The 20,430-nt window shown below is 44.8% G+C and overlaps 1 protein-coding gene across 1 annotated transcript in view; it reads left to right on the forward strand.

Annotated features, from left to right (window-relative positions):
• Nucleotides 1–1,460: 1,460 nt before the first annotated feature.
• The window catches only part of Msra (methionine sulfoxide reductase A), a 258,069-nt gene continuing 239,099 nt past the window's right edge, over nucleotides 1,461–20,430 (forward strand). The window contains exon 1 of the mRNA XM_070016778.1: nucleotides 1,461–1,818. Coding sequence (XP_069872879.1) covers nucleotides 1,680–1,818 — 139 coding nt within the window. The 5' untranslated portion in view covers nucleotides 1,461–1,679. The remainder of the gene's footprint in view (nucleotides 1,819–20,430) is intronic.

Below are 20,430 nucleotides of genomic sequence, written 5' to 3' on the forward strand. Positions count from 1 at the left end.
TGTAATTATATAAGTAACCCACCCATTGAAAAACTTTTAACCATGTCCACAGAATGTCTGTAAAAGTTTAAAGAGAACCTTAGTGTTAGGTTTTTAAAAAAGAGGTAGCCGAGTAAGAACAGCACCACTCATGTGGTATTTAGGTAAGGGGTAGGTTTATTCAGTAGACCTGCTGGGACCAGGCCAGGTTGGCCCTCCATTCGGCTGGGAAAGAGAGAGCTGGGAAAGAGAGAGCAGAGAAAGAGAAGAGAGCTAGAAAAAAGAGAGGAAAGAGCTAGAAAAGAGCAGAGAGAGGGCTTCTGGGCCTGGGCTAGGCCTTATCTAGGGTATGGGCGGAGAAAGGTGTGGCCACATCAAATTCAGATGTGACCTCAGCAGATGCAGATGTGACCTCTTCCAGGTGTCCTAGTTGCCTAGGTAATGCGGGTAGTGGGTGGAGGCTTTGCTGCGAGGAGGGTGGAGTCTTCTAGCCATCCAGGAGTGGACCTTACACTTAGTAGAATTCTTCTATGCCCAACAAGAAATCTGCAAGCTTTACTTTTATTTTCTTCTTGTTTTTCTTCAGTGGCCATGTGGGACAATTATGTGTTCTTCATTGCACGTATATACTAATAACATATTCGTACTGTGCCTTTTTACCTAAAGCAGTTTCCTTTAAGATGACCGATTATCCAGTTCTGAGTTGAAGGGTATTCCTAGCATGTTACACTTGAACCACAAGACAAAGAAAAAGCAAACCAGTACGTGTTGAAAGGCAATGATTTAAAAATACAAATTACTTCCCTGGACAGATGAATAGTTTTTTTTTTCCTCTCTCTCTTTTTGAAATGTGTAACAGTTGGGGCTGGGAAGGTGGCTCAGTGGTAGAGCGCTTGCCTTGCATGCCTGAGTCCCTGAGTTCGATTCCTCAGCACCACATAAGCAAAAAGAATAAAACCCGGAAGTGGCGCTGTGGCTCAAGTGGTAGAGCGCTAGCCTTGAGCAGAAGAGCTGAGGGACCCAGAGTTCAGGCCCCACGACCGGACCAAAAATAAATAAATAAATAATGAGATGTGTAACAGTGACCAGGCCTGAAGTCACGCCACGGGTTGTTTCTAGGAAAAGCCTTGTGGAACCAGTTTGGTATCATCGTGCGGCAGACACAAGTCAAAAGGCAGGAGGAGGGCATGCCCTGGCCGGGGGAAGTCTGCATGACCGCACGCGCGCAGTGTAATCTGTGTGGGGCTGGGGTGTGGGAACCTGGCTGGGCCGCAGCGCCCCGCGCGAGCCCCTCGGCCCCCCGGGCAGCGCGGTCCGCTGGACCGCAGCCCCCTGGCTCCGCCCACACCGCGCCCCGGCGTCAGGGCCTGTAAAATGGGTTCAGGAGTGCGTCGCTGGACGCGGGGACGCCCGGACCGGAAAATCAAAGGCGCACCCTGGCGGAATTTGGCCCCTGCCGCTCGTCGTACTCGGCGGCCGAGGACGCGGCGCTCCCCGAGAACTTTGTCCCGCGGCGGCGGCCGCCCGGACGCCGGGCTCGCTCGTGAGGCCGGGCGACACCCCACGGGGAGCGCTCGCCCGGGACCGCGTCCGCGGGGGAGGCGTCACCCCGAAACTGCGCCCGCCCGGCGGGAGCCCCGCCCGCCCGGCCGCCCTCCGCCTTCCCGCCGCCGCCGCGCCGCCAACACCGCCGCCCGCCCATGCTCTCGGCCACAGGGAAGGCTCGCCACCTCCTCCTCCGCCTCTTCCCGGTCCCCAGAATGGGCGACTCCGCCTCGAGGGTCGTGGTCGGCCCCCAGGAGGCCTTGCCGGGCCGGAAGCAGCCGATCGCGGTAGCAGGTGAGGAGCGGGCGCATGCGCGGCAGCCCGGAGCCCACCGCGCCCGGCTCCGGAAGGGTCGGAGCTGGCGGTCCGCGGTCTGCGCAGGCGCACCGAAGCCGCGGAGCCTGGAGTGCGTGGGGTGGGGGCGGGGATGGGAGGGTGGGCGGTCAGGGCAGGCGTTCTGCGCAGGCGCACTGACGCGCAGGAGCCCCCAGCAGTTGGGATTTGGCGGGGTGCGCGTGCCCACGTAGCTGAGGCTGGGGCTGCGCGACAGGCACTCTTCTCTTTGTTCAGCTTTTCCGCTTCTTAGGAGGAAATCGAGCTCTCTGGAAGTCTGGCAGATGAGTCTAGCTAGCGTGGAGTGCAGCTCCTGGGCTTGGGCAGGATGAGAGATGGGGGGTCCCCTTCTTGGCAGGATGCCCTGCCTCGATGTCCCTTCTTGGCCTGGAGGCCGCTGAGACCTAGTGTGCAGACTTCACTTGTGAAGTTTTTATGCCAGTGTTCTGGCTGCAAGAATGGTTCCCAGCTTCTCGTTACCCCCAGGACTGCTGGCCTCTCCCCCCCAACCCCCCCCCCCCCCCCCGCCCGCGATGGCTCAGCCCCTGTCCGGGCTGATCCTTGAGCTAATTGGTCATTTTAGAGCAGTGTTTTCACTGCTCTAAACGTTGTGGCTATTGTCACACTGATACTTTGGATACAGCAAGGAGGAAATTTTAGGAAAATGATGATAGACCTGGATGCATTTAACCTGCTACAAAGTTTGCAAAAAGCTTTTTCTCAGTTTCTGTTGGGGAGGGGGTGGGAGTACAGGTCCATCGCTACCAGTACCATGAATTAACATGCACTTATAATGTAGGACTTTATTTTGAATTAACATACATTTGTAGTATGAGGGTGGATCATACATGTATTACCATACTCACACAGTGCTCTTTAAATGAATTCACCTCCACCATCTTCCCACCCCCCCTTACACATTCAACCTCTGATGTGTTTCCTTATGTTGTGAGTGTATGCATATGCATATACATACACATGAAATACATATACACATGCAATACACATACACATACAGTCCTTTGAGCCTCTTCATCCCCCGTATTCCTTCTTTGTCGTCATTCCCACCCTCCCTCCTCTAGTCCCCTCCTAAACAGTTCTCCTTTTATGTTCATGCCAGGAGCATGTTTTGAGCAGCACAAGTTGAGAATCCCTAAGTCTGAACTCTGAAATGCTCCAAAATCTAAACGCTTTTTGAGCACCTCTTTATATCAGAGGGAGGAAATTCTAAACTCGACATCATGCAATGGGACACAGGCAAAGGGACGTTGCACAAAATCACCCACAGGCTGTGTGTAAGGGGTTGAGTTTCATGTTTAGACTTGGGATAGTGTACTCACTATCTTGTAATGTGTATGCTAATATTCCAGTCATTTCCAATGAGAGATTCTCAGCCTAAATTACCTTGCTGCTGTATCTTACAAAGTGGGCTTGCCCTCACATTAGAGGTGGTGGTGGTGGCATCTCATGCCTGGCTGCTGAATCAGAGGAACTTGGACAATCTGTCTTTAAAACAAGCCCTCCATGCCGGGCGCCGGTGGCTCTCACCTGTAATCCTAGCTACTCAGGAGGCTGAGATCTGAGGATCGCAGTTCAAAGCCAGCCTGGGTAGGAAAGTCCATGAGACTCCTATCTCCAATAGACCACTAGAAAACCGGAAGTGGTGCTGTGGCTCAAGTGGTAGAGCTCTAGCCTTGAGCTGAAGAGCACAGGAACAGCGCCCAAGCCCAGAGTTCAAGCCCCATGACCGACAAAAAAAAAAAAAAAAGCCCTCCAGATAATTCTGATGACTGCTCTAGTTTGTAAGTCACCACCACGGAGGTATTAGAACACAAAGTGGCGTTTAACCTTTTACCTATGGCTCCATGCCAAAGAATCCTGTGTTGGAGAATTTCCCAAAAATTCTTCCATCCTTCTTACCCTTAAAGAGTTCTAAGTGTTGTCCATGTGTGAAAATGGAACCAAGGTAATAAAGGGGTGGGTGATGGGCGAGATGAGAAGGATGGGAGGGGTGACATTGATCAAGGTGCATTGTACTCATAAACCGACTTGTTGACTTGAAACCCCTTTGTACAACTGCTTACAGATAAAAAGAAAAATGTTGAGTTTTAAAAGGAAGCCATTTTGAGGGTTTGTGGTAAGAAAAGGTAGAGGCACTTGGAAAAGGGTATGACCTTTTTCTTATTCACAGCTACATATGTAACCCACATATCAGAGGTGTTACCTGAAGCAAAGCTAGATTTTTTTTTTGGGGGGGGGGAAAGGGTAAATTGTGGGGCTTCTACTCTAGGCCTTGGCTCTGTTCCTGAGCTCTTTGTGTTCAAGGCTGGCACTCTACCACTTGAGCCACAGTGCCACTTCCAGTTTTCTGGTGGTTCATTGGAGATAAGATTCTCATGGACTTTCTCATGGTTTTGAACTGTGATCCTCAGATCTCACCTTCCTGAGCAGTGAGGGTTATAGGTATGAGCCACTGGGCACCCAGCTTCAAACTTTTATTATTCCCCCTCACAATGAATCAAAAGATAAATAGATTAGCCTTGGTAATTAGCTACTACTTTACATTGAATTGTAGGTGCTAACCAGTGTGGCCAGACAAGATAAGACAATTAGAAATTACAAAAGAAGGAAAGAAAGATTAGAAATTCTTAAATACATACAGGAATATAGTAAATGGCAAAGGTAATCTCAGATCAGTGTGGACAAGATGGAATATTAGGTAATTTGTGTTGGAATAGTTGCAAGATCATATGGGGACAAAGGTGCTTTTTTTTTTTTGGTCAGTTATGGGGCTTGAACTCTGGGCCTGGGCGCTGTCCCTCAGCTCTTCAGCTCAAGGCTGGTGCTCTACCACTTGAGCCACAGCGCCACTTTGGGCTTTTTCTACTTAGATAGTGCTAAGGAATCGAACCCAGGGCCTCATGCATGCAAGGCAAGCACTCTACCACTGAGCCACCTTCCCAGCCCAACAAAGGTTCTTTATTATCTTAATTTCCAGACATTTAATGATAATAATCTCTCACACTCACTGAGTGTACTGTGTGACAGACACTGTCATGCCATTTATTAATATGTTTAGTATTCACAGTACCCCAAGGAGTGGTAACTGCGATGATCCCCATTTCTAGATGAAGTCACAGAGGCCGGAGCCTTTGGCATCTTACCCACCCTTGCGTACCTGATAGGTAGCTGGGCTGGCTAGGCATGGGGGCAGCTCACTTCCAGACAGCTATAACGTCGTTCATTTAGTTAAATGTAAAAATGAAACAACTAAGTATTAAAAAGGAGAATTCTTGGGGGCTAGGAAGGTGGCTCAGTGGTAGAGCGCTTGCCTTGCATGCCTGAGGCCCTGGGTTCAATTCCTCAGCACCACATAAGCAAAAAGAAAAAAGCCGGAAGTGGCACTGTGGCTCAAGTGGTAGAGTGCTAGCCTTGAGCTGAAGAGCTGAGGGACAGCACCCAGGACCAGAGTTCAGGCCCCACAACCGGACCCCCCAAAAAACACCAAAACAAAAAAAGGAGAATTCTTTTAGAAACTTCATGTAAGAAAAGCCCTTGTATCAATAACTGGAGAAATTAGACAATGTGAAAGATTGATAAATTAGATCACATCAAAATTAAAGCTTTTTGATTGTTTTTTTATATTGTTTTGTTTTTTTTTTGGTCGGTCGTGGGGCTTGAACTCTGGGCCTCGGCGCTGTCCCTCAGCTCTTTAGCTCAAGGCGAGCGCTCTACCACTTGAGCTACAGAGCCACTTCCTTGATTGTTTTGTGTATGTGGCAAAAAAAAAAAATCACCTAAGCAGAGTCAAGACAGCTTGGAATACACAGGTGCATCACATACCACAGGAGGACCAATCTCTAATATCCAAGAAGCTTCTAGAAGCTAGTAAGGACAAAGCCAGTGTCCATTAGAAACACAAGAAAAGGTTTTGAATACAGTTTACAGAAAAGAAGGAACATTTGATTTATATAAAAAGATGCTCTGTTTCACTTCCAGTGAGGAGAATGCAAATACTCTTTTTCATTTTTTAGGTTGGCAAAAATCCAGAACTTTGATGGTGCACTCTTTGATGGTGAACTCTTCTAGTGTCAGCTGGCTGCACTCCCCTGGAAGGCAGCTTGGCAGTATCTGTTATAGATTTCAATGCATATACCTTTGGACTCAGAAATTCAGTTTCTGGGAATTTGTCCTTCAGATGCACTTTGCACACATGCCAAATGATGACGGTACCAGGTTATTCACTGCAGCTTGGTGGGCAATAGCCAAAGGTTGGATGCAAACCAAATAGCCCGTCAGTGGGGGTAGTTAAGTAAATGGTGATCCATCTTCACAATGAACTATGCAGCTGTAAAGAGGATGTGGGGCTATTCTATATGGAGAGTGTGCCAGGGTAGAGTTTAGGGAACAGACAGGTCAGAAGAGCACAGAGAGTTTGTGAGCAAGTAGGGAGATAAAAATATGCCTGCACAAAGCAACTTTGAAAGGGTAGCTAATAATGTCTGGGCTGGGTGTGTGTGGTAAGATGAGGGTGGCTTTACGTCATACTTTCTAACTTTTAATTCTTCTGTGTTTAATTCTGTGTTGAAGTCAACAGCTCCACATTGAAGATAGTCTCTTCTGTGTTTAGTCTAATTGACCACCTTTTAAAAGAATTATCTTTTGTCATCCTATTCTGAGTCGTTTTAAAATTTTGCTCTCATTTTTTCTTGTCAAGCACATTTTCTTTTCTGTTCAACTTGCTTTTGTAATCAAAATCTACATTTTGGCATGATTTAAAAATCTAAATTTAGAAGGTGAAATTGGAATAAGTTAACCCAAGTCATTTTACATTTCATAAATATTCATCTTTATTGAAGCATCAATTGTAGTAGCATCATTTATACAAAGAAAAGGTCTTTGGGGACCAGTTCCTTCCACTATTATGTAGAAGGCATTGTGTGTTGCTTTTATGGTGAGTGATATACATGGATTTATTTTAAAAAGAAAATGATAGGAAATAGTTTTTCTTTAAAAATTTTCCCCAATGTGTGAATTATTTCTAAATTGTAGGACACAGAGCCGTTGTTTTTCATTTTGCATCCTGCCCAAGGTCTTAGATTGTTTTGCCCTCTCTTCCAGAAACTCTGTTTCCCTAACATCCCTGGGAAGAGGCCCTACATACCTCCAACCATCCGATCCCCCCCTCTATCACAACCTTATTTCTCATGGTGCCCGTCCTCTGCCTCACTTGAGGCAGAGTCCCCTGGGTAGAGCATGTGACTCTGTCTGTATGGATTGCATACTCTGTGATGATTTTATTGGTTCTTTCATTAAATGTCTATAAAATGTCTACTTTCCCATGCCTTTTCATATCTTCCTCTTGCCTCAAAATTTGCCTGGCTTGAATTCCATTTTCCCCGTTGCCTCTTTAGACATTATTAGCTGAGTAGAATTTCTGCAGCCAAATGGAAATGTACATGATAAGGAGTGGATCGGATCATGGTACTTACTCTTCGTTGCGGTGATTGTCTGTCTGCCGCCTCTCCTGTCCAGCCTGAACGATCCCTTCCTTCTCTACTGGGCAGACAGTTGCGTGCTGCTTTCTGACTCCTGTATTGCCTGGCTGCCCCAGCTCTTGCAGGGCTATTTAGGTATTTTCATGTCCATTATCAAACTCACGCCTCCTCTCCCTAGAGGATGAAGAGGGCGAGACCATGGCCTTTGAAGGGAGCCTTTTATCCTCAGGGCTGCAGTGCCCCAGAGTGCGCTGCCCAGTTCGCCAGGCCTTCAGTCATGGTTTGTGGGTATTGGTTAGTGGATGCTGGATCATGGGAAGAGGGCCCGGAGGTCAGCATGCCCCAAGCAGGACCAGAAGGTGTGAGAGAGAAGTGACAGCTCGGCAAGGAACGAACAGAAGCCTCTTTGTTGAACTGCTCTGGCGGCTTCCTCGACGACGGGTGGCCGTGCCCTTTCCCAGGAAGAGCCCCTGGGTGGCTCCGACCATGGAAACTCTGGGGATGCCCAAAAGACTGAATTCTGCGCGAGATGGATGGTGAACGGGTGATGCATGAAAGCCATGAGACTTCTCCCTTCACTTCTTTCATCTTTCTCTTCATCAATTCGCAGTCGCTCTGACGCATCATGCCAGTGACTATATAGTGAACAGGTAGTACCGGGTTGCAAACTACTCGAGGGCTGGCTTGTCTTCTTTGTGCCTGGAGCACAGTAGGCAGACAGTGAACACTTGCACATCCCAGACAGGTGAGGAAGGCTGGGAGAGCCTGGGCCAGTGGGACCAGGGGACTTGGGTCTGTCATTTGCTGCTTCCCACGTTACTGGTGTTTACCCCCATCATATCTGAAAACATGAAGTCCGGTGTCTACAGCCAAGTAGAAGTGTCCACAAGACGTGGGCCTGCCACCTCTCCCGTTCCCGTGACAGTCAGTTTATCTGCCACCTCTCATCTTCGCTAGCTCAGAGATTCCACCTGGCTTTTGTTACAGGGGGCAGAGTTCTTGCTATGCCATCCAGAGCTAAATCAGATTTCTAGTGAGTCCCTGGGTGGTGTCATATAGCAATTCAGTTAACTTGTATCTGTCTCTTTGTCACATTTTTAAGCTAAATGAGGATAACAGTTGGGAGTGTGACTGTGGCCTTTTCTTTGGCATTTGCTGGTATTGCCTGCTTCCTTGTTTTCCCCTTTCTTCTCCTCTTTCCCTTCATTTTTTTTTTTGGGGGTTCGGTCGTGGGGCCTGAACTCTGGGCCTGGACGCTGTCCCTCAGCTCTTCAGCTCAAGGCTAGCGCTCTACCACTTGAGCCACAGCACCACTTCCGGCTTTTTTCTTTTTGCTTATGTGGTGCTGAGGAATCGAACCCAGGGCCTCAGGCATGCAAGGCAAGGGCTCTACCACTGAGCCACCTTCCCAGCCCCCTTCATTATTTCTTTACCTTGGCTAGTTTCCTTCATGACTAGCTACTCTTGCCTGTGAATGGATCTTGATATCAATGTGTCTCGTCTTGCAGAAGTTCTGTTTTCCATTTCCAAATGCTGACAAGAAGTATAGGTACTGCTGTAACCCTGAACTCAGCTCTAAAGTCCAGTGTGCCATTTCTCCTTCAGATGGCAGGATGCACATTTTACCGTCCTCCTCTCTGTGGATGGAACTCTTCCCAACATCTCTCTTAGGGAGATGTCCGTGGGTCACAGCCCAGCAACAGTGACACTTCCCCTTGTGTTTTTGAGCTCCTAGCTGGGTTGTACCTTTGGCCTATCAAAACACATTTCCCACTTGGTGAACTATTTGGTTACCTTGACTCATGCCAAATGCATCATGCTTGATTTTGAGTGGGCTGGAATCTCTTCTGTAAGCTGGGCTTTGATGAAAGGTAACATAGATTATTGTCTCTCATGAAGAAGACACACTCCTAATACTTCTGTAGGACGCTTATGTGAGTATACATGATGTTTTCCAACAGGATATATTTCTGATCTACTACCTTCTTCAATGAGTTTATTAAATTTGCACTATAAATTTGCATTATTACCAGAAAGACTGGTATTAGTTATAATACATTTTAATGAATATGTTCCCATTTCAGTCTAAAATTTGAAGAATAAAATCTCAGAATGTCTATGAATATCTTCCCAGAGCATATATGTAAAATGAATTTTTTAATATTGATCCTGGGGCTTGAACTCGGGGCCTAAGTGCTGTCGCTGAGTTTTTTTGCTCAAGGCTAGTGCTTTACCACTTGAGCCACAGCTCCACTTTCAGCTTTTTTGGTAGTAAGACTCTTCCTGCCTGGGCTGGCTTCAAACTATAGTGCTCAGATCTTAGCCGCTTGAGTAGCAAGGATTACAGGCTTGAGCCACCAGCACCTGGATTTATCTTTGATTTAAAAATATTTGTGTGTACTCTTTGCTAATTTATAGTTCGATTAGATGGAAATCTAAGAAATATTGTTCAGCTGAAGCTGTAAATTGCTCTTTGTCTTACTGAAAACATTTGACTTTTGGCAGATTATACACTAAGGGAACAGTCATAGAAATGAAACACTTTGAGGGGGATTCATAGTTTTCCAGCTGGAGAAAATGAAATCTCAACTAAAGAATTTTGAATGAACTATAGGTAGCAGATGAAAGCAACTCACATTATGGTTCATGGAATGGAGTAACTAGCTAGCTGTTAAAACAGGAGTCCCAAGCAAACTCCGTGTTTGCTTGGCTACTTATCTTGGTGCCTGCCTCTGATTATAACAACAGAACTGCATAGCTGTGGTTGAGACCGAGTGGCCCCCAAAGACTAGATATTTGTTATTTAGACTTTCACACTGTAGTGTTATAAATTCTTTCTTTTCGTTTACGCAAGCTAGCTTTGAACCATGATCCTCTGGTCTTTTGCCACTCAGGTAGCTAAGATTACAGGTGTGATCCACTGGTTCTTTGCTTGCTTAATGTTGTACAAGTAATTTAACTTTCATGAATACACATATTTTCTCTATCATAGAGCACAAGTTTATTTATTTGGCCTCCTGCATGCCTATGCATGTTTGTGTTATTCCATAACTATTAGTTAAACGAATGAAAGAATGAGCTTATACTCCATGTAACCTTATGTTTAGAAGTTGTCTGTTCAATAAAATCCTTTTAGGATGGTACAGATCAATAGACATGAATATTAATGAATCTCACTCAATAAGTGGACATTATGTTCTTAACTTACCTTGTAGTACAAACTATCTTTAGAAATTTGGTTATGAGTGCTTGTATACATTCACTGGCTGACTTTTGGAATAGTTAGTAGAGGAGGTCTGAGCTCTTAGCCTCCATATTGCAGTGTGTTTAATATTTATGGAAGGGATGTCTTTTCTACAAATACGTAAAAATATTGGTGCGTGGAAGAAAATGGCTCTCAGTTTGATAGAAGAAAAATATCTTAAAGAGAGGTGCAGTTATGTGCAGTTTCCCAAGGTAATAGTAACATGAAAGAGACATTGTTTTACGATCTAGAATCAGGAGATGATTTTATGATTTAACAAGTTCCACAAGAACTTTTGTAAGGTTATCAGCAGCAGCGTAACTGCTATGGAGACCACAGAGCAATCTTGGCGTCTGGATTTATTGCGTTTGCTGCGCTTCTTCAGTATCATTCATGCTTTGCTCCTGCGGGTACCACTTTCCTCTCTTGACTTTAATACTGAGATACGGAAACTCATTTATGCTGCGCATAGGATGCTGGGAAGTGAGTGCTTGTTTATTATCTCTCTCGCTGGGACTTCTCCTGACCAGAGGCAGAGCTCGGCTGGCTCTGTGTTTCAGAAATGGTTCCTCTAGTGAAGGACGGGTTGGTTTGGAGGGAGCATTGGCGTGTCACCCTCGGACAGTGGGTCTCAGCTGTTTCGCATGTGCCAGCGAGCTGCATGACCTTGGGTGAATCTGTCACGTAGCACATAGAGACCGGGGCTCCTTCCTCTCACATAGGTGTTTCTGGGGACAGGAAAAAAGATGGGGAAAACCCCAGAGCAATTCTTTTGCAGTGTGATGTGTCCAGGGACGTTTAGGGGACTCCCTGCTGGTACATGGGTCACTGAAATGGCTGTGGGGTGGGGCTGAGAGGTGGCCTGGGGAGGGTCGCTGCCCTTGATCTTGGTGTGGGTTCCAGCGTTCCAGCCTTCCTTCCGGAGGGACTGGCTCGGGGCTGCCTGAGAGGCACCATGCCCCCCTCTCACTTTTTGGGGAAAGAGAGTCCCTCCAAATGGCCAGTGTGGGGTGCTTTACAGAGATGATCTCCTTTCTGGCCATCCCAGAAAGAGAATGACTTGGGGAAGGGGGGGGGAAGCCGGAGGCGGCTAGTGGACATGGATGGAGGAGAGTTCCTTCAGAGGCAGGGCCCATCTGCGCCGGCAGTAGGACCTGCAGCTGCCTCCACTGTGATTCCTGCTCTGGGCTTTCCTTCCTCAGCCCAAGCCTTTCTCCAAGAGTCCCCACCTCTGCCCGGGAGGGGCGGTGGGCTGGAGGCTGTGGAGCACTCACACTTAGAGAACTGGGAGAAGGGGCCGTGGGGCTGCCGACTGTGGTGCTCAGGTGGTGGGCCAGGGAGGAGGGCAGCGCTAGAGAATGGCAGTCAGACATGAGCAGCACGGAGTCCGCTTTGCCTTCAAGACATTTGGTTGGAAAGGAGAGAAAGGAGAGGAAGGAGGTGAACAGCAAGTTCAGAGGGTAACGTAGCCTGGTCTAGCCTAGAACCCGTGACCCTCCTGCCAAGGGTGACAGTTACGGGTGTGTACCACCAGACATGGCAGAGACTTGAGAAGAAAATATGAGAGGATGGTGAAGAAAATAAATTCCTTAGTTTTCACTGCTTTTTGCCATTCTAGATGTGAGCTCCTGCTGCCTGACTACTCTCCCCTTTGGCTGTCAATTCATCACTTCTTTCCTATCCCCTCTGTCCTCTCTGAGATTGCTGACAACAACTTTTTATTTTATCTTATTTTATTTTAAATCTATGCCCTGGAAGTGGCACCGTGGCTCAAAGTGGTAGAGTGACAGCCCTGAGTGAAAAAGCGCAGGGACAGCGCCCAGGCCCTGAGTTCAAGCCCCACAACTGACCAAAAAATATCTTAAAATCTGCTCTTTGTGATCACACTGGTATATGTTAATCCTTCTGCATTAGCTAAAATTTGATCATCTGGAGTTTATATGTGTCAAGACATCTTCAGGCCATTTTATTCACCTCATGTTGCTGTTTTTACACTTTTAGGCTTAATTCTTTGAAAGTTTTAGGCTATAAGTCCAAGCAATTTCTTTCCAGAACAATGGCCTAAGAAATAAAACGTACAACAAACAGTTTTGACATAGAACTGATGTAAAGCAAAATTGGGAAAACTTGATTTCTGTTTCCTGTAACGTCTTTCTTAAGGGTGGAGGTGAGTGCAACACCGCTTCCTTTTTATATTCTTTCCCTTCCTTCCCTCACCTTCCTCTTCTTCTTTTTCCATCCTCATCTCTGTTTGTTTGATAGCAAGCTTTTAGCCACACTGGAGAGAGTGGAAGGTGTCACTGGAGTGCAGGTGTGTGGCTGGTTTATGGCACATCTGCTCTTGTCAGACCCGGCCCCTCCCCTCCCTGCTCTCCCTCCACCACCCCACAGCTTGATGCACAGATGGTACCAGGGCAAGGCAGATCTGGTCAGAGCTGCATGTGAGGCCCAGAACAAGATGCTGGATGAGAACTAGCGGCAAAGGAGGCCTTTCTGTCTTCAAAGCCCCTGGCCTCCTTTGGTGGTCTAGGCCACTTGAATGAGAAGTTATCCATAAGATTGCTGTAGGGTCTGGGGCCCGTGTTCACATGTGACATCTACAGCTTTTTTTTTTTTTTTTTTTTTCGATCATGGGGCTTGACCTCAGGTCCTGGATGCTGTCTCTGAGCGCTCTCTCTCTCTCTCTCTCTCTCTCTCTCTCTCTCTCTCTCTCTCTCTCTCTCTCTCTCTCTCTCTCTCTCTCTCTCTCTCTCTCTTTCTCTCTGCTCAAGGCTAGTGCAGTACCACTTTGAACCACAGCTCCACTTCTGGTTTTCTGGTGATTCATTGGAGATAAGAGTCTCAGGGACTTTCCTGCCCAGGCTAGCTTTGACTCTCAATCCTTAGATCTCAGCCTCCTGAGTAGTTTGGATTATAGGCGTGTACCACCGGGCGCCCTGTCCTAGCTTTTCTTTACAACGTATTGATAGTTTTAGCAAAGTCCCACCCTTAACCCATGTGTAAGTGTCCCCAGCATCTCTGGAGCCTGGGCCAGGAGTAGTGAAGCACCAGGAACGAATGTTAGCATGCCCAGGGAGCCCAGCAGAGAGGAGATGAGTCCTCTCCATCCCTGCTCCGGGCACTCGGCCCCCTGTGCTCTCGACTCCCAGACCGCCCCCCTCTGCAGGGTGAAATCCCCCCCATGCTGCTCATCTCGCTTTTATCCATTCTCCTACACAACTGATGAGCGCCTCTTGCCATGGGATCTAGTTAACATCTATGTTTTTAGGGGTTTACCTTCTTCAAAATGCTGTCAGGTGGTTTTCTCAGATGTTGACTGTGGACTCTTCACCACATGTTGATTATTATCCATGGAGCGAGGGTTCCGTTTGGTGACACCACTGCTTGAGCCAATGCCAAAATAAGGAGAAAGATGGGAGAGGGGAGTGAGTGGTGGGGCCCTCTGTGATTCCCTCTCCCCTTTGTGTGGCCATGTTCGTATGTTTTACTCCACCCCCTTTCCTGCCCCTCTAGACAGACCGTGGCTGCCTCACAGTCTCACATATCCCCGGGTCAGCTGGAAGGTGGCCTTGCACTCAGAGGAGTTCAGTTCAGATTCACTGAACAATAGATGTACTCGGAGCAGTCCACATGGATGCTAGAAAAGCGTCCTACCTGTTCAGGAGTCCATAGACTATGCAGAGAGCCAAAATACCACAGCTGAGAAGAATTAAGCCCGAAAGGTGACAGTGTCTAGAAGACACATTTGTCAAGAATTTGGAAGCACTTAACCATAATCACATTCTTTGTTACATATTTGGCACTTAAAGAAAAAAGTGCCTCCTATCATTCAGATACATTCTTTCTCATATTGAAAACAGAAATATCAAGCCATATTTTAGAGATTTTTGAATGTACCAAAGAGGATGAATTCTGTCTTAGCAATTAGTCTCAAGGAGTTACTCTGGATTTAGGAAAGTCGACAACTCAGGTTAGTTTTGTTTTCTGGCTGATGTTCCAATGCGGATGCAGTTCCAAAGAGGTATTAAGATAAAATACTGTTTTGGGATATGTGATACATTTTCATGTATTTAAAAAAAAATCTCATGGGTATTTTAAGGGAAATTTAATCCATCTGATCTTGATCCAAATATAATTTGCAATAATGGAGAAATATTTGATATCCGAGAGAAGTCTATTCATGCTCTTAAAGCTTTTCTCTTGGGAAATAAAAAATCACATTTTTCCAAGAGTGAATCACAGACCCACACAGACTAATTTTTCTGCTTATTTAACAAAGCCTGAGTTAAGTATCAAATTGGGCAGTTCCAGATCAGTTATTTTTGTTTGAAAATTTTTCTTTCTTTTTTAACCATGGGTGCATTTTTGAGAAGCACCCATCTCTCTTTTCTCTTATTCTGACACTTTTATCTACTATACTTAAAAAAAGATCCCAAACAATAATTTTGAAAGATTCCAGGCAACAAAACAATTTTGATGTCTGTGAACTAATGGTGCCTGTATTTAAAATGTTTCAGACCTGTCAGAAGCTTGGAAGTAGCATTTAAATGTATTGGTTAATTTTAATTTTAAAATACAGTCTCAGAGCGTTAGATACCAGTCCTACCGAGTATTTTGAATCTAAAAGAGAGAGGTTTAGGCCAGAGTACAGCTGAATTTTGTACCCTGGAGACCCGAAACCAATTTACAAATAAAATACAGTTCTTCACGTTGACATTATAGTTTGGAAGTGGAAAGTGCAAGAACATGGGCCTTGTGGGGTTCTCTGAGGATCTTGGGTGGCCATTGGGAATTGGGGAACAGGCTTGCCGTCTGAGGTGTTGCTCCTGACCTCCCCCCAGTTCCTTCTGGGTGTATCCTCATCCTCAGGTGCAGACTTCCCGCCTGCTAACGTGGTGTTCCCAGCTCCTCTTCCTCAGAGCCAAATCTGCATCTCTGCCTTATTCCTTAAGCTTTACCATAAGCTGGCCTGCCGGCCCGCAGCCCAAGCAGGGTCCAGCTCTTGCCCAGAGCTCCCTACTGCCCTCTGCTGCCCAAAGCAAATGGCAGTGGACCCTGGGACCCAGTTGGGATCCCATACCTGGATCTGAAGTCTTCTTCCTTTAATTAATCAACCAGTCATCTGTCATGGTGAGATGCACACACTGGGTTCTGTGTCCTCGCCTGGCTGCCCCTTAAGTAGCTCTATGACCTTGGGCAAATTATTTAAACTGCCTTGGTCCTTGATTCTCTAGTCAGAAAACACTTTTATGAGGTGGACATTGTTGTTACAGGATTTAAATGGAGTGAAAGAAGAGATGTTTGGAAAGGATGGGGAACAGTACTAAAGAAGTACCAGAGATCTTTGTGTGTATTGTTATGCAGCATTTCCCCAGACAGTGGGAGTCAATGCACAGGGTGCTATTAGATGGTTCAAGGGACTGACATTAAGTAACACCAGCCCACAGGAGAAAATGACTCATTTTTCAACTGTCTTTCAGCTCTTCAGATTTTATCTATCAAGGTGAAAATGCCAGCCTGGTGCTAGGATATTTTTAAGGTCTCTCCACACTTACTGATCTTTGTAACAGAGACTGGCCTTGAGCTTAGAGACAGTGCTAGGCTTTGTGAATTTAATAACATCTTTTGAAATTGTCATTGTTAAAATATTTTCTATTTCTGGCAAATGATATTATAACATAAAACTTCCTTTAAAATTAATCTAGGTTTTAAAAAAGCAAGTTTAAAGAATAGTAAGGTGTCAGTAAATTATGCTGTGATTTCCAGAACCACAAACATCATGAACACTGTGTTTAAAGGTCTAAAGTCAAAGGACACTTTGAGAAAGAGAAGTACTTTGGTCCTCAGTTGGTCTGGGAGGCTTTCTTCTCTCTGGGCCTCCGTTTACAGCTAGATTATCCCACTGGCAGCCATGTCCCTTTGAATTTTTTTTTTTTAAATCAAATGCTCTCTCTTTGTACTACTTTCTGATTTGCTTTCATACTCAAGACCACATTTAACACTGCACTGCCATGTGGCTTCCTCTGGGCCAACTCAAGGCCTTTTTCCTTCCTTTGGACCTTGTCTGTTCATCACTGTTCTGTGTATTTGACATCTTTCTTGGTGTGTGATACAGAGCACTTCCTGCTTTGTCCTGTGTCTGCAGCTGGTGGAAGAGGTCTGGAACTGCTATTGTGAACCCCCTGCAGGGCCTGGTCACCTGCTGTGGAGGAAATCAATGTTAGAATCACTTGATCTAAATTATTGTGTGTTGTCTGCCTTGACCTATCATTTATATACCAAAAACTTTCCCTGATCCCAGTGTAGCTTGATGACTTTCCCTAAGTTCCTGCAGCTTTCTAAAAACCTGCCAACTTGTTTTCCTCATCCATCCCTAGCGGCAGTGTGCACACATTCTAGTGCCTCCTTACAATGTCTTGTTTTTGATGTTGTTTTCCAGGTAGGCTTTCAAGTGGACCACTAGTGGGAGCTAAGAATGACCTTAGGTGTTGTCGAGGAGCTGCTAGATATTTGATGCTTCCACTGAATGAGCGGCTGAGCCAGACATGAATTTTCTCTTTCTTGAGCATGTTAAATGTGTGCCCCACTGAAAAGCTGCACCCCAGCCCTGCCCCATGAGCAATTTTGGGAGAAATAGAGTTCTGACGTGGCCAGGTTGGGTTAGAGGTGTTAAATAGGTGGCAGCACCAATGCAGCCCCACATTCATTTGGTCTTCTTTACTAAATGAGCACTTACCTGAGGTAAGTGCTTTGAGTTTCTGTATTCTAGATTTGTCTGTGTCATCAGACATGGTCAAGTCACGTGACTTCATCTGGTGCTTATCCCTCATCTCTAAGGCAAAATAATATAGTAATAGCATTAATAACAGGAACTAATTCATAACACAATAGCAGTAACTCCTTCTTCCCTCTGCCAGTCTCTGACAACCACTAAGTCATTTGGTGGTTGTTGGTGGTGGTCCTGGAGTTGAACTCTGGGCCTTGTACTTGCTAGAGAGGTACTCGTACTATTGAGCCACACCTCCGTCCCTTCTTCTCTGCTGGCTATTTTTGAGGAAGGACCTTGCTTCTTGCCCAGACACACTCATAGGATGACACCACATTCAGGTTTTGAACCAGGGTCCTCCCAATTTCAGCCTCCCAACTAGATGGGATGATAGTTGTAAGCCACTAGTGCCCAGCCTAGCCATTACTATGTCTACAGGTGTACAAATCTGTAGACAGAGAAATATCTACATTTGTGTTTACATAAATTCATGTCAATAGAGTTTTAAGACGTGTAAACTTTGTTTTCTGGCTTCTTTTGTTCAGCATCACTTTCAAAGTTTCTTATGTGTTGTAGCAGATATCAGTGCTTCATTTCTTTTTTATTGCTGAGTAATATTCCATTGAATGTTTATATCACATTTTATTCATCAGTTGATGCACATTTGAGTGTTTTCACTTTATTTATTATAACTAATGCTGCTACAAATATCTGTACTTTGTGCTGGCATATGTTTTTAGTTTTCTTGGGGTTATATCTAAGAATGGAGCTGTTAAATTCATATATTTTTTTGAGGAGTCAACAATTTTTCACAACTATGATACCACTTTATATTTCTTCAGCAGTAGAGAAAGGTGCTAATATTTATCATTTTCTTCTTTTTAAAAAAGAATTAGAATCATCCTATGGGTTGTAAAGTGTATGCCATTTTAGTTTTGCTTGATTTCCTCAATAATGGATGATAGATTTTTTTCTTATACTTTTGTGTGTGTGTGTATGCCCCAGTACTGGGGCTTGAACTTAGAGCCTGGATCTGGGTACAGTCCCTTAAGTATTTTTTGCTGAAGCCTGGCACTTTACCAGTTGAGCTACAGCTCCAAGCATATGTTGTTTATTTAGAGAAATATCTATTCAGGTTATTTCATTTTAAATTAGATTGTCTTCATTGTATCATTTTAAGAGTTCTCAGCCAGGGACTGGTGGCTCAGACCTGCAATTGTAGGTACTCAGGAGGCTGAGATACAGAGGATTGTGGTTTCAAGTCACCCTGGGTAGAGAAGTCTGGAAGATTCCATCTCACTTAACCAGCAAATAGCTGGGCTAGAGGTGTGGTTCAAGTGGTAGAGCACTAGCTGTAAGCAAGTATGCTCTTTTCCTCATGCTTGACAGTACTTGTTATCATTTTGGCAATGGCCATTCTAACAGGTGAGCAGGTGAAAGAATGTATTTCTCATGCAATAATTAGTCAAGTTTTCTTTTTCTGTTTTTTGATTCTCTTTCCTACCTATTTCTACTCTATTCCTTTATGATTTCTTCATTGTCTGTTTGCATCCTTCAAAATTCATGCTGAAATGTAATCCTCATTGTAAGGTTATGAAGAATGTAGAGACTGAATCTTACTCTAGTATTTTTGAGTGGGCTGAGGGGAGATAATTAAGGTTAAATGAGACCTTCAGTGAGGAGCTGAAATGCAGTAGGATTGTGGCTTTGTAAGGAAACAGATACTTGAACTGCCAGTTTCGCCTGACCGTGGGAGTCCTTGTGTACCTTGGGGCCCTGGTGGAGGGGGGTGTCCCTCCCAGCAGGACGGACATTTCCTGTTCTTTATAAGTGATCTGGTATCCAGTCATAGCAGTATAAAGTGGACCATGACAGTTGTTTAGGAGTGTTATTTAATTGCCACGTGTTGTGATTTTATTTTTTTATTTTTCATTTTTTTTATTGTGAAAATACTGTACAGAGGGGTTACAATGACATGGGCAAGGTAATGAGTACATTTCTTATCAAGCATTGTAGCCTCCTCCTTTGACCTGTTGTGATTTAAAACATTTTTTTGGTAATGATTCCCACTTTCACTCCATTGTGATTGTAAGACACACTCTATATGCCAGAACACTTGCCAGTTTATCAAGGCTTGGATTTTAGCCTGATACTGTGTGCTGAAGAATGTTTCATGTGTGTTGGAGAAGAATGTGCACTCCATGCCGTGGAATGGACTGTCCAGTAGACGTATTTGGGACAAGTTGGATTAAGTTGTTGGTCAAGTGTTCTGTTTCCTTGTTGATTTTATGCCTGGGTCTATCCATTATTGATGGTGGAGTGGGATGTTGAGCCTCCTCATGCTATTGTTGAATTATCTGTTCATCTTTTTAATTACTTTATTTTTTGTTACGTGTTTTGGGGGCTCTGTTGTTATATATATGTAGATAGATAGATATATTTAAATACCTATATTTGTCTAAATAATTGTATCTTTTTTTTTATAGTGGTGATTGAACCCATGGCATTTGCTAAGCAAGTGCTCAACTACTTTAGTTATGCTTCCAACAAGTTCTATCTTCTTGATGAATTGACTCATTTATCATCGTAAGAGTCCTCCTTTGGCTCTAGATTTTTATCTTCAACTCTATTTTGGCTACTATTAGTTTAAATATTTCAGTTCTTTCTTGTCCACTGCTTTGATGATATATATCTTTTGCATCCTTTTTGGCTTATTTGTATCTTTGACTCTAAAGTATATCACTTTTAGATAGCATATATTGAGATTATGTTTTTTTTTAAGCTCATTCTGCTCATTTCTGCCTTTTAATTGGAGTGCTTGATAAATTTAAGTTTATCATAATTGCTGATGAGGTAGGATTTAGTTCTGCAGTTTAGCTATTTTCTTTTTCTTGCTACTTTTTTGTTTTTGTTTCTGAGGAACAAACCCAGAACCTTGGTCTTTTGATGTCTTTGATATGTTCCTGCTATGCATTAGTATAACCACTGAGTAATACCTCTAGTTCTGTTTTGCATTTTCTATATTTCTTTGTCTTTTTTTGTTCTTCTATTATTGACTTCTTTGT

Source organism: Dipodomys merriami, unplaced genomic scaffold (assembly GCF_024711535.1).
Source record: "Dipodomys merriami isolate MVZ:Mamm:240054 unplaced genomic scaffold, mDipMer1.0.p SCAF_12, whole genome shotgun sequence".
NCBI classification, from domain to species: domain Eukaryota; kingdom Metazoa; phylum Chordata; class Mammalia; order Rodentia; family Heteromyidae; genus Dipodomys; species Dipodomys merriami.